Here is a 13,169-nt window from a genome sequence, read left to right on the forward strand (position 1 = left end):
CTTACTCACTGATCAACCCCAAAGACAATCAATCTCTATCATTTACTGATGTTGATAAAGCGAAAGTATTAAACGAATATTTCACATCAATTTCCTCGGTTAATGAAGCTATTAAAATACTTCCATTTTTTTTATTTATGATGTATGAATCAATTAGAATCATTCAAGAAATAGTCTACATAATTAAATCGTTACCACCGAATAAAGCATGTGGTCCTGACAAATTTAGCCACAAACTATTAAAATGCATCGTAAACTCTATAGGATATCCACTCCACTTATTATTCAATAAATCAATCCATTCATCTACTTTCCCTTCGCAGTGGAGACAGAAGCCATCCTTCAAATTACAGACCAATATCACTGATTAGCTGTATCATAAAAATATTTGAAAGGATTGTTTTTCAAGCTTCTTTATAACCTTTTTACATCGAACAATCTATTTTGTAAATTCAGTTTACGTTAACGACTTTGCCGAAGTGCATAATTGTTTAACTAGACTCTTTGCCGATGATACTAGTTTAACATCTTCATCAAATGACTTAACCATTATAGAATCTAATCTTTACGAAAATTAACAGAAACTCCATAACTGGTCATCTCAGTGGCTTGTCACGTTTAATCCTGACAAAACCAGAGTAGTTGTATTCTAAAAAAATACCAATGATCCTCTTCCAATTAATTTATATTTTAGTAACACGCCTATTGATTTAACGCAAAAAGAGAAATATCTAGGTTTAACGTTTACAAACAATGGGAAATGGAAAAATCATTGTCAAAACATGTGTAAATCGGCTTCATCTATGGTTTCTGTGTTGAAGAAATACAAGTATTCTCTAGATCGACAAATATTGATGCAACTATATACAACGTTTATACGTCCAGTACTTGAATATGCATCTGCAGTTTGGGACGGATCCTCTAATTTAGACGAGGAACATCTAGAAAAAGTTCAACTTAAAACTGCAAGAATAATAACAGGTCTACCTTTGTTTGTATCACGAAATGCTCTATTCTGGTTTAGTTACCCTTTCTGAACATCGAAAGGCAAAGAACATTATGTACTATGTGTAAAATACTTAAATGTATGGCTCCTGATTTTTTAACAAAGTACATTCCACCTAGGGTAGAACAACGTGTTCAATATAGATTAAGAAATATTGAATAAGAAACCAAAACGATACATCTATTCAGTTTGTCAGAACTAATATATTAAAATTATCCTTTTTCATTCGACTACTGATCAGTGGAACAACTTGCCATTAGAAATGAGTAACTGTGAGCAAATTTCAACCTTTAGAAAAGCAGTTGCACCTGAAGGTTACAAGGTGCCTTCGTTCCGCTTATGTGAAAATCGAATGGAAATATTATCTTACATGCAAGATTAAGGCACGCTTGTAGTACCTTAAATACTGATTTATATCGCTGTGGACTAGTTACAGATCCATCCTGCAAATGTGGGTATCATTATGAGAGCAGATTCCATTACTTCTTTCGGTGTAAACTTTATACCCAGCAAAGACAACATCTATTAGACTCCTTAAGTACATTTGTACCAATAAACCTCCAGTTAGTACCAAACGGTAGAACCACATTAAGTGACGACACAAACAAGCAAATATTTCATTATGTTCAAAAATACATTAAACAAACAGAAAGATTCAATAAATAAAATATGGTTTAATAAATGATTAGATAAATAAATTATGTCTCGATAAAACTATATCAGAATATGCGGAATTTATCGACTATCGCACGTCAAAGCCGCGCCGTCTGATTAGAAAGATAAACTACTTTAGTTTCCTTTTCTTTTCTGTTTTTAGCACTTTATTCACACTACAAATCTATTTTGCTTAATATTCTATGTATTAACTTTGTTCTGAATATTTATTGTAGTCCTTTTTCCGGTTTCACTTTATCAGCACTGTTAATTTGTCTGGCTTGATGTTTTGTTTATTTACTTTTTTTTCAAATAGTTGTAGTAATAGTAGTCGCCTATAATGTCATAATATTTGTAATTAGGAGAGGGCCTCTAAGTTGAATAACTTGTGCCCAATCATTTTATATATTATATGCAATAAAATATGTTTCAAACAAACTTACTCATGATATCCGTATCATAAACCAATGGGATAATTTAGTGTATAAACCCGGTTATTAATGGTATGGAAATTTAGAAGTATGTGCAAAAATGTTCAAGGTCTCTCGGTAATAATGTGTTGCTGTGAATGGGTCATTTGTTTACAAGCCATTAAAACCTCTACACCTGAGCGTAACGTTTTCATAATAGATGGTTAATGCGTGACGTAAAAGTAATTTGTGCTAATCGTGATGACATCATATCACCGATGGAGGCGACTTTATTACAGCAATTTACTAATTATCGAATGAAAATGTTATTTTAGAAGTGTTGTACCCCTCGTGGCGTACACCAAGGAGACACGATGGCAAATAGGTGTCTAAGAAGGGCTGTTGAAACTGGTCTGCCTTTGTGTTTTCATTCTTCTTGTCTTCAGTAAAATATAATATAAAATTAAACAAGGAATGGGAAGAAAAGACATTTCTGTTGCATTCAAATAGATGAGACACTAGACAGGTATTCATGAAATCAACCACTCTCTTGCAAACTACCCATTTGACTCTGCTTTGTGTTGAGGTACGGTTTTGATTATGGATAACTGTTTTGTCGTTAAGATTTAGTACATCAATTGTCCAGTGGTATAGTACCTTCTATACGGTTTAGTTGCATTAAAACAAATGGCCATTTTAACACAACGTGGTGTAAAAGAGATATTTTATTAATGACCTATTGGGCCATTATTGAAATTTTAGTACATATGATAACTTTTGCAAAACGTACCAGCTAAATTGAAATTACTTAGGAGTGTTATGGCTTAACACAAGGAGTAGCAAATGGATTGGGAAATGAAAATTAGACATATTATTAATATTAAATTAGAAGAAATATCAAATCCAAATGCAAAGTTACTGAAAGGATATGAAAAGCATCGAAACCATTCAGTTATTTATTGATAAGTTAGACGAAAAACCTACTACAGAAAAATGGCGATGGAAATTAGATAAACATGTTGATAATAAATATTGGGAAGATGTATAGTAGGTGGCTACAAATGCCTCTTAACAATGCCAGTGGTAAACTACTGAACACTCCCCGAAGTGGTGAGGCTAAGCCTACAACTAAAAGCTGATGGAGAATGGCAGGTGTGTGGCACAGATAGCAACAAGAGACAAGCACATTTTGCGGTTGGAGAGACAAGGACTGGGATGTGGAGGTGGAAAGCGAAACCGAAAGCAGTTGAAATATAGGAGGAGTTGCCAGATCGGGAAGAAATGAAACGGCATTCAAAGGAGAGAAAGAAAAGGGGCAGTGGGATAAAATAAATAAATACATAATAATAATAATAATAATTAAAATTGAAATATTGGGAAGATAATGCCTTTCAAGATAAGTGCACTTGTTTTAACTTGAAGGCGCAAACGCTAGTGTCAGTTTGGATAAGCTTATGACAGAGAGAAGAGTATGTCATGTTTAAACAGGAAAATATCGTCTAAACTAATTAGAGCTTGTCTCAATAACCTTTACTTCTCGAAAGAGCGTGCGGGGTTTTTTTTTAGAATTAAGAAAAATGCATTTTGGAGTATTGCAGAAACCTGAATGACCAAATCCACTACTGGGGTATGAAAATTAATATTCTAAATAAAATGTAAGTACTTGTAATTTAAAATATCAGAAATGACTTTAATATTCACAAATACTAGGATCAGCCATTTCAACGCCATTTTAAATATTTAACAATGCTCAAGGGTGTCTTTATCACACAGTTCAAAAGATAAAAACAACCCCAACAAATATAGACCCCCCAAAAATGCAATGTTTGGTGTCCTGACAACACGATACTAAACCATTCATGCAACAGATAAATCAACTCCCTCGAGGGGATTCGAACTAGGGGTCTTAGTATGGGAGTCCAGCGCTCTACCAACTGATCGGTGAACATTATAATATAATGTAATGGTCAAGTGGGTGCGGGCGGATACGATTACCTTCAACGCCTTCTTTATGAACGATTTCCATCAAAGTCCTTTTGTCAGACAGTCCGTTATGTATCAATGTAACTCTGTCCCCAAATCCGCTCTCATTGATACTTCGACACAGACGAGCCGCGTTGCCTGGCAACACTTCAACCGCTACGACCTTGTGACCTTTCTTGGCAACCGAAAGGCTGAAGACGCCAACATTTGCACCAATGTCTAAGAATACCAGATCCTTGTCCTCGTCTAAACACTTGTACAGCGGCTTTTCTAAATCCCTCTCGAAAAAGCCGTCCTCAGAGACAGTGTCAGAAATCCCATCAGGGCTTTCATTAACGTTAATGGGAATATTTCCTGAAGCGCTCTTTAGAGTCGCCTTTCTGAACGTTTCCTTGGACGAACATACCTTGGTGTCGGGATTCCACGAAACCTCATCCCGATAGATAGCAATCGTCGATTTGTCGTTTACTTTAGGGTCCACAGCTATGGAAATCCTGGACTGCTTCCCTACAAGAGTTTGACGGCTGTTGAAAAGTCTGTCAATGGACGCAGAATACCTGGTCACTATCTGAGACAATTTTGCATCGTCAATCGGAGGATGTACGACTTTCACCGTGATGAAGACCATCCACAGCATCACAAGCAGGGGCACACATACCACGAGAAACCTGTTCATGGCCATCGGCTGCTATAATATTATTTCAGGGCTTTCGCCAGTGAACAGAATATTGGTATAAAGGTACTTCGGCACTGTAGTATCGATATTTTCCACCGATGAACGTCTGAAGATAAAAATGGTGATGATATTATTTACAGAACCCCTGTTTACCCGTGTATCCATCACAACCACAGTGGAGAAGTGAGAGATATATTACAAATAAAGGCATTAGATATATGGCAAGAACAAGTTTAAAATGTGTTAGGTAATCGTGTGGAGATGTGGTTGTGAATTTGTGAGAAGATTTATGTATTAAAATATAACTTCCATTACACTCACAAATATACACTATGAAAACAAAAAGAAAATACACGTTTTAGATGTATGCCCATGCATCTTCAGGTACAGTCATCCACCCTTCCATCCATCGATCCATCCATTCATCCATCCATCCATCCAAGCATCCTTCAATCCATCCATGTTATAGCAGTACTCCACAGTCTGCTGCGGCATGCAACTGAAACTCTACCATGGCCTGAACCCTATAGGGCATATCTGGGATGTTTTTAGACGTAGAGAGGGATTCGCCTGTTAAGGTGCACAGCTTGTAGGGACGAGATGGGTTGCATCCCGTCAAGAAAACCCCTAGATTGACAGTCAATAGACGTTGAAGGTGTAGTGCTGTGCTGAAATACAGATCTTGAGAAGCCGGATCCGTCTAAACGAGAGAGAGAATCAGACTAGAGTATAGTCCAGTCGTCATGGGTTGGTATAGTGGTGCGGACGGGCCCGACTCCGGAGGATACGAGATGGTATCACAATAAAACAAAGTAAAGTCTAGAAAAAGAGTAGTAGGGGTCGACCCCGCTTCCGATTTCTTCTTAGAGTGGGGCGGCCAATCTTCCAGAGCTGTTAGAACAGGCTCGGACATGTAGAGACTAAACGCGAACAACCGTGGCGTTCTGCAGAATGGCCGTCATACGAGTCACGAAAATACAAGTCAACATAGTCAGACGGAGAAATGACGTGGAGGCGAGGAATCTCGCTAAAAAAGAAACCAAGCTGGTGGTGCAGACTATCGAAACGAGAAGCGTTCCAGAATTCAATCAGTTCCATACATCCCAGTAGAAAACTTCACTTCGCTCATAAAAAACAACAAAGTGAAGGATCCCCAAGTCAGCCGCGAAAGCACGTGCAGTGTGCACAAGCGAAACAAACACGTCTTACCGCGAGGAGCTCCAGACTGGGAATGGGCTTTTTGTAACAGTTTCACCTAGCAAACATCTAGATGAAAGTAGACCATCATGATAAACTTCGACAGAACGTCAAATGCGAAATTTATTATGCGAATACACACACACACACACACACACACACACACACACACACACACACACATACACACACATATATATACACATATATATATATATACATGTGTGTGTACATATATATACACACACATATATATACATACATACATACATACATACATATACACACACACACATATATACATACATATACATACATATACACACACACACATATATATATATATATATATATATATATATATATATATATATATATATATATATATATATATATATATATATACTCGCAACTAGTTATATTCATATATATTATATATATATATATATATATCGCGAGTCGCAACTAGTTAAATTCAAATATACATATATATGTATTGTATGGATCTTTAAGATCGCGTATTGGGCGAACGCTGTACTACTGAGCTACACCCCCCCCCCCCATCTTCCCGATCCACCATCAGGTGCTCGTCCTCAGCAGGACCGCCCCTTCCCTAGGAGATGTATCCATCCTGCACCGCCAAACCTACGACTAGCTTAGATAACCTACAGTTGCACAGAATAGACCTCAATGGAATATATACACAGTTGTGAAAGACTGTAAAACAGTGATGATATCAGGTGTTCGCGAAATATGAGCATATCCTTCCCCACCAAAGATGCAGTTCTAACAAGAACTTGATAAGCCAGTCAGTGAATCAAAGAGTTATCAGAACACACATACGTGTTGTATGGTGAAAGTTAGGCGGGATATTTTATCTAAAGAGAAAAACAGTACATTAGTGGAGAAAACTTTACCAAAAGAAAACAAAGGGCGACCTCTGCTACTGGGTGATGTCGAGAAAACAATTCAAAATTACCTGAAGGCTATCAGAGAGGCTGTAGGAGTTGTAGATACCTCTATAACAATAACAGGTTCCAGAAGACTTATTGAAGCTAGCAACCCAGGATTGCTGGTAGAATATGGCGGATCAGTGTCTTTAACGAAGAGCTGGGCAGCTTCCCTCTTGCAACAACAAGCGCTAGAACTTTACAACAGAATTTTGAATCTATCAAACGCGAATTTGTAGACAGAATTTCCACCAACGTAGATCAGTACGATATCCCAGACGAACTCATAGTAAACTTCGACCAGACTTGTTTGAAGTTTGTGCCGTGTGGTGAACTTGGAAGAGTTTTACATGCTTATACACCACAAAGGTTTCAATCATTGTGGTGAGTGGACCATGGGACAGAAGGCATCAAAGCGTGTGAAAACTGCAGGATTAAGTTCGAAACGTATGATAACGGCTGTTGTTGCCTCAACAATGAGTGGGGACATGCTCCAGTGCAACTGATTTACGATGGGAAGACAGATCGTTGCCATACACTCAGAAAACCACTGGTCAACCAACGCAACAATGGATGGATAAGCAGACATGATCCCAATCTGATTAAAATTAGCTCTACTGGTCTACCAGTAGATCAAACAACAACCGGCCTCGGTGGCGCAGTGGTTAAGCTACTGGACTACAGGCTGGTAGGTACAGGGTTCGCAGCCCGGTACCGGCTCCAACCCAGAGCGAGATCTTAAGGGCTCAGTGGGTAGGTATAAGGCCACTACACCCTCTGCTCTCTCACTAACCACTAACAAAGTAACAACTAACCCACTGTCCTGGACAGGCATCCCAGATAGCTGAGGTGTGTGCCCAGGACAGCGTGCTTGAACCAATTGGATATAAGCACGAAAATAAGTTGAAATCAAATCAAATCAAATCAATCTAACAACATTGCATGTCCATGTGACATTTCATCTATAAATAACAATTTAAATATCGACCAATTACAGTTCGCCTTTTATAGCGTTATTCGGGAGCATACACATTCTATAAATATCGGGCGAGACTATCTATGCATTAGGCCCCTGGCTATCCAGAGACCGGCCTCGGGACGGACATGCTCGAAACTCTAGTGGTATATGAGCATGTAAACATTATCCGCACTCGCACTCGCACTCGCATTACGCGAACTTGTTGGTCTATATCAACATTAAAACACAGGGGACAAGTGCAGTAATAAACTCTGGATTGTATACTAGTATAAACATATTTTATGGCTATACCATGATGGGTTGGGGTGGGTTTTTTCGTCTTTTGTATAACATTTTATATTGAAATTAGTTTCCGGCATACTTCGTAATTCACCCGAATCATTTCGTATACCCTTGGGATAATTCCGAATGTTTTCGGATTCTTTTAAAATCAATGGCATGGATTTGCAAGTAAGGTTTTGATTGGTCGAATGAAAGGTCAACTGGACATAGGCTCCAACGGGGTGCTGTTAGATCCACAAGTAATAGTAATTAACCAGTGGAGATAATTTTAATTAGATTGACATGATCCTGATGCCGGACCTCAACCGCGTCAAGAAGGACCAGAAGTAACCTAAGCGTAAAAAATCACTGACCATACTCGATATGTTCAAGTGGGGAAGTCAAGCACTTATACGTGAAAAATATTTGTATATATGTTTAAGGACCACACAGATATTGAAAGAGGAAACCCTCTGTTGCCACTTCATGGGCTACTCTTTTCTATTAGCAGCGAGGGTTCGTTTATATGTACCATCCCACAGACAGGATAGTACATACCACGACCTTTGATATACCAGACGTGATGCAATGGCTGGAATAAGAAATAGCCCAACGGGCCTACCGACGAGGATCGATCCCAAACCGACCGTTCATCAAGCGAGCACTTTATAACTGGGCTACGTCCCGCTCCTCGAAGGAATTGAAGTCCGGTAGGAATACAAGTCCTAGGGAAAAAACCATAAAACTATACCAGGTATTATTAAAGTCCGAGTAAGACTATGATTCTTAAGAAATGGAGGTCTGATAGGAATACAAGTCCTAGGGAAAAAACCTTAAAACTATACCAGGTATTAAAGTCCGAGTAAGACAATGATTCTTAAGAAATGGAGGTCCGATAGGAATACGGTTCCTAGGAACAGAGGTCCGTAGCTACGGACCTGCTTAGCTTAGCTTAGTAACTGGTTTAACGTGTCCATATACCACTAGTGTTTGGAACACGCCTATCCGGCCTCTGATAGGATCGGGGGTCTGACTCGGGACTACCGACAATGGCTGGAATAAGAAATAGCCTAGGGAAAAAAAACTTCAAAATATACCAGGTATGAAAGTCCGCGTAAGACTATGGTTCCTAATCAATGGAGGTCTGATAGGAATACGGTTCCTGGGAACCAAGGTCCGTAGCTACGGACCTGCGGTCATTTTACACTGGTCCAGCGATTGCATTGTTTACAGCAAAAGCCATTGCAAACAATGGGAAGTTATTGTTGAATTAATATCAATGCCGTGTACGTTTTGCTCTGTACCCAGATGCCACTTAAGGAGAGGTCAAACCTGGAACGTCGAGATAATTGGATAAAGGCGATCAAGCGGATCAACTAAACGACATAAAAGAACCCAACACCAATCGATGCAGTCGAGTACTCGGTGGTGCAGTGGTTAAGCCATCGAACTACAGGCTGGTAGGTACAGGGTTCGCAGCCCGGTACCGGCTCCAACCCAGAGCGAGTTCTTAAGGGCTCAATGGGTAGGTGTAAGGCCACTACACCTTCTTCTCTCTCACTAACCAACTAACAACTAACCCACTGTCCTGGACAGACATCCCAGATAGCTGAGGTGTGTGTGTCCAGGACAGCGTGCTTGAACCTTAATTGGATATAAGCACGAAAAAAAGTTGAAATGAGTACTAAAACTATACGTAGCTCCCTTCATTATTTTTAGCGGTCCGCTCATAATTGCGCCTAATTTCCTTTACAGAGATGCGTACCCATTCTCTTTGGCTTAATCCTACAGGACTTTCCAAATTCCATAGCACCATACCACCCTCCGCCTGTTACCGGCCACGGTCGGACTGCTGGTGCTCCCTTTCACCTGCCAGTACAGGCGGTCCCCCCTCCACCCCAACCCACCCTTTTCTGTCTTGGACGGAGGAGCCGGCCGAGGCCGGCACCTGTGCCCAGGACAGGCGTGTGCTACAACAGCATGTTCTGAATGTGCACGTTAAATACTCTGACCTGACATGACCTGACCTGTCGAGTACAGGTGTTGTGTGCAAAGCACATTTCACGGTGAGCGATTACGTCCACGAGACAATACATGGTAAGTTATATTTGTTTTTCATTTCATTTCATTTCAACTTACTTTCGTGCTGAAATCCTATTAAGGGGCAGGTGGTATCTCAGTGGTAAAGCGCTCGCTTGATGCGCGGTCGGTCTGGGATCGATCCCCGTCGGTGGGCCCATTGGGATATTTCTCATTCCAGCCAGTGCACCACCACTGGCATATCAAATGCCATGGTGTGTGATATCCTGTCCGTGGGGTGGTGCATATAAAAGATCCCTTGCTACTACTAAGACCTACCGTCGAAATTACCAAATGTTTGACACCCAACAGACGCTCTAGTGGTGTTGTTAAGAAAAATGTAGCGGGTTTCCTCTCTAAGACCTACTGTCGAAATTACCAAATGTTTCACATCCAATAGCCGATGATTAATAAATCAGTATGCTCTAGTGGTGTTGTTAAGAAAAATGTAGCGGGTTTCCTCTCTAAGACCTACCGTCGAAATGACCAAATGTTTGACATCCAATAGCCGATGATCAATAAATCAGTATGCTCTAGTGGTGTTAAACAAACACAAACTTTAAACCAATCATGGCACCTTGAACTTTGACATTGAGCATTCTGCTAGAGTACAATGCAGCCTTTTTTTCTTTTTTTAAAAATCTTTTTGTTCAGAACATCAACATATTAATGTAGCACACATACATGTATAACGATATATATATATATTTAAATAAACACACCCTTGACACACATACCCTTGACATACATTCATACACACATATGTAATTCCAAACTATAAGAATATTCATAACATAAAAATAATTTTTACACATCTTAAAATCAAATTGTCCTTTAGCATGACAGCCATTAAACCTAAAACATAATTAAACAATATTTAATATTATTATATCAAATACACACACACACACACACACACACACACACACACACACACACACACACACTTGTTTTAAACTGACATTTCCTTCCATAAGTATTTATATATTTTAAATAAAATAATCGTTCAAAAACAATTTTGTGCAGGAAAAAGAAATACTAAAGCGTATTTTCGTTTAAATAATTACAAAACCTATTTTTAATTAATCAATTCCATTCAATCTATTAATATTTAAAGAAGAAATCTAAACAAAAAGACAACTGAGTGTATTGTAACACAAAGAAAGTCATTACAGGGACAGTCCTGAGTTTTCTGCATTGTAAGATGTTTCCGACTAATAAAATATTTCTACGATTAATCTTATATATTAAATATATTTTCTTGTTTACAATATCAGTGTTTGTATATTCAATGCGTTTCTGGTCTTCTTAATATTTGCAAGAAGCTCAAACTCGAATTTGTCTTCAAATAATTTCGTACGTACGAAAAAATCTTTTTAGAAAATAAAATGAAACTTAACCTAGTACAAATATTAGAACGATCAGAAATACGTTTAATATACAGCCACTAAAATTCTAAACAACAAAATACATTTAATATCTAAGTTTAATCATAGAAACATTTTATTAGTCGGTAACATCTTAAAATTTGCAGCAAACTCAGGAATGTCCCTTTAAATAAGCACATGTTAACATTTATAAATTTAATCACATTATTTCACTCATCCTTCCTTCATTCACTCTCTACCACACCTTTTGCACGGATAGCTTGTCTCTTGTGTTTTCTTTGAGCGCGTCGATAAATAAAACATTTCCTTTTGATTTCTGGTTAGCACAACTCGACGAATCGATTCACCCCCTGGGCGTTTGATCAACTGTGACCGACGTTAGTTGTTAGTTTCAGTTGTCATGGTGTCCGCGTCCTTGTCACGGATGTCGGCTGCTTTCACTCCCTTCACTGATTCCTCCACATTACAGTTTGCGTGCTGGTTGTCAGTTCTCGAACTCGGTGTTGCATTTTTGTGATAATTTCTCCACTCAGCTTGGTTACCCTTGCTTACTTTGACTTGTCCATGGCTTGCCTGGGTTGGTTCTTGCATTCTATCATCATCAGTACTGTCGCTGTCACTGCCATCCACATGCTCACTGTCGTATTCATTCGCACTGCATACACACACATCCTCTTTATTTCCACATTTTTCACACAGAAAGGTTTTCTTACAATTTCTGGCGATATGATATGTATTTTCTCTTTGCAGAAATGACAAGTGATATTCGGGCAATCACGTGACTATCCGACATAGAGTTATAGCACACTTTTATTTGATTGTCATGCAAAACACGAAAAAACTCAACACCTTCGACAGTGTTAAATTTGATCGAATATGGTAAACTCTTTACATCAGGTGGAAATTTAACACGTACGTACCTTGTTCCATCCGCAAGGCGTGTACCCTTGTAGAACCTCCTGTAAATAGGTGTTATTAACTCAGTGTTCATCGATGTCAATCTTTCCTCTATCTCTTCATCCGAAATATATGCTGGGAAGTGCTAAACGGAAACAACAACACTGTCCGAATGTAATAATCTCGCCTTCATTTTCATGCCATTCAGTTTCAAGCAATCATTATCCGAAATGATCCTCGCCTGTACAACATCATCCACAGTCACTTCATACCTGTCAAGTCCCTTTGGTACACACGCATGAATCACATCACCAATCTGTTCACTAAGGAATTTAATCAAGTCGCCAGCCTCCATCTTTCTTTTGTCACCTACATTAACGACGACCGTGCACTCCTTCTTATAGATCACTTTCTTAACTTCCTACTTCTCCATATCGCCATTTACACTCATCTCTACTGGTTTTCAAAAAAATCCAAAAACAAACACCTTATCAATTAAAAAAAACATTTTTCAAAACTTTCCAAAACGGGAGCCGAAGTGAAACATGTCCTCCATCGACAAAACCCAAACGGACGTCTCCAATGCAGCCTATACTGAAAGTAAATAATTTGTCTGCTATGATCGTATGTACTGGCCTCGGTGGTGTCGTGGTTAGGCCATCGGTCTACAGGCTGGTAGTTACTGGGTT

At 38.9% G+C, this 13,169-nt stretch overlaps 1 protein-coding gene across 4 annotated transcripts in view; it reads right to left on the reverse strand.

Moving 5' to 3' along the window:
• The window catches only part of LOC121372528, a 35,385-nt gene that overhangs the window by 2,347 nt on the left and 19,869 nt on the right, over window positions 1-13,169 (reverse strand). For 2 of the 4 annotated variants that reach the window (XM_041498917.1, XM_041498939.1), the window contains exons 1-2: window positions 11,828-12,185; window positions 4,066-4,835 (exon numbers count right to left, since the gene is read on the reverse strand). In XM_041498917.1, the coding sequence (XP_041354851.1) occupies window positions 4,066-4,735 (670 nt within the window). In that variant the 5' untranslated portion in view covers window positions 4,736-4,835; window positions 11,828-12,185. Of the gene's footprint in view, window positions 1-4,065; window positions 4,836-11,827; window positions 12,186-12,503; window positions 12,872-13,169 lie in introns of those variants that run through there. The other 2 variants (XM_041498923.1, XM_041498931.1) reach the window with 2 other exon arrangements.

Source organism: Gigantopelta aegis, chromosome 1 (assembly GCF_016097555.1).
Source record: "Gigantopelta aegis isolate Gae_Host chromosome 1, Gae_host_genome, whole genome shotgun sequence".
In the NCBI taxonomy this organism is placed as follows: domain Eukaryota; kingdom Metazoa; phylum Mollusca; class Gastropoda; order Neomphalida; family Peltospiridae; genus Gigantopelta; species Gigantopelta aegis.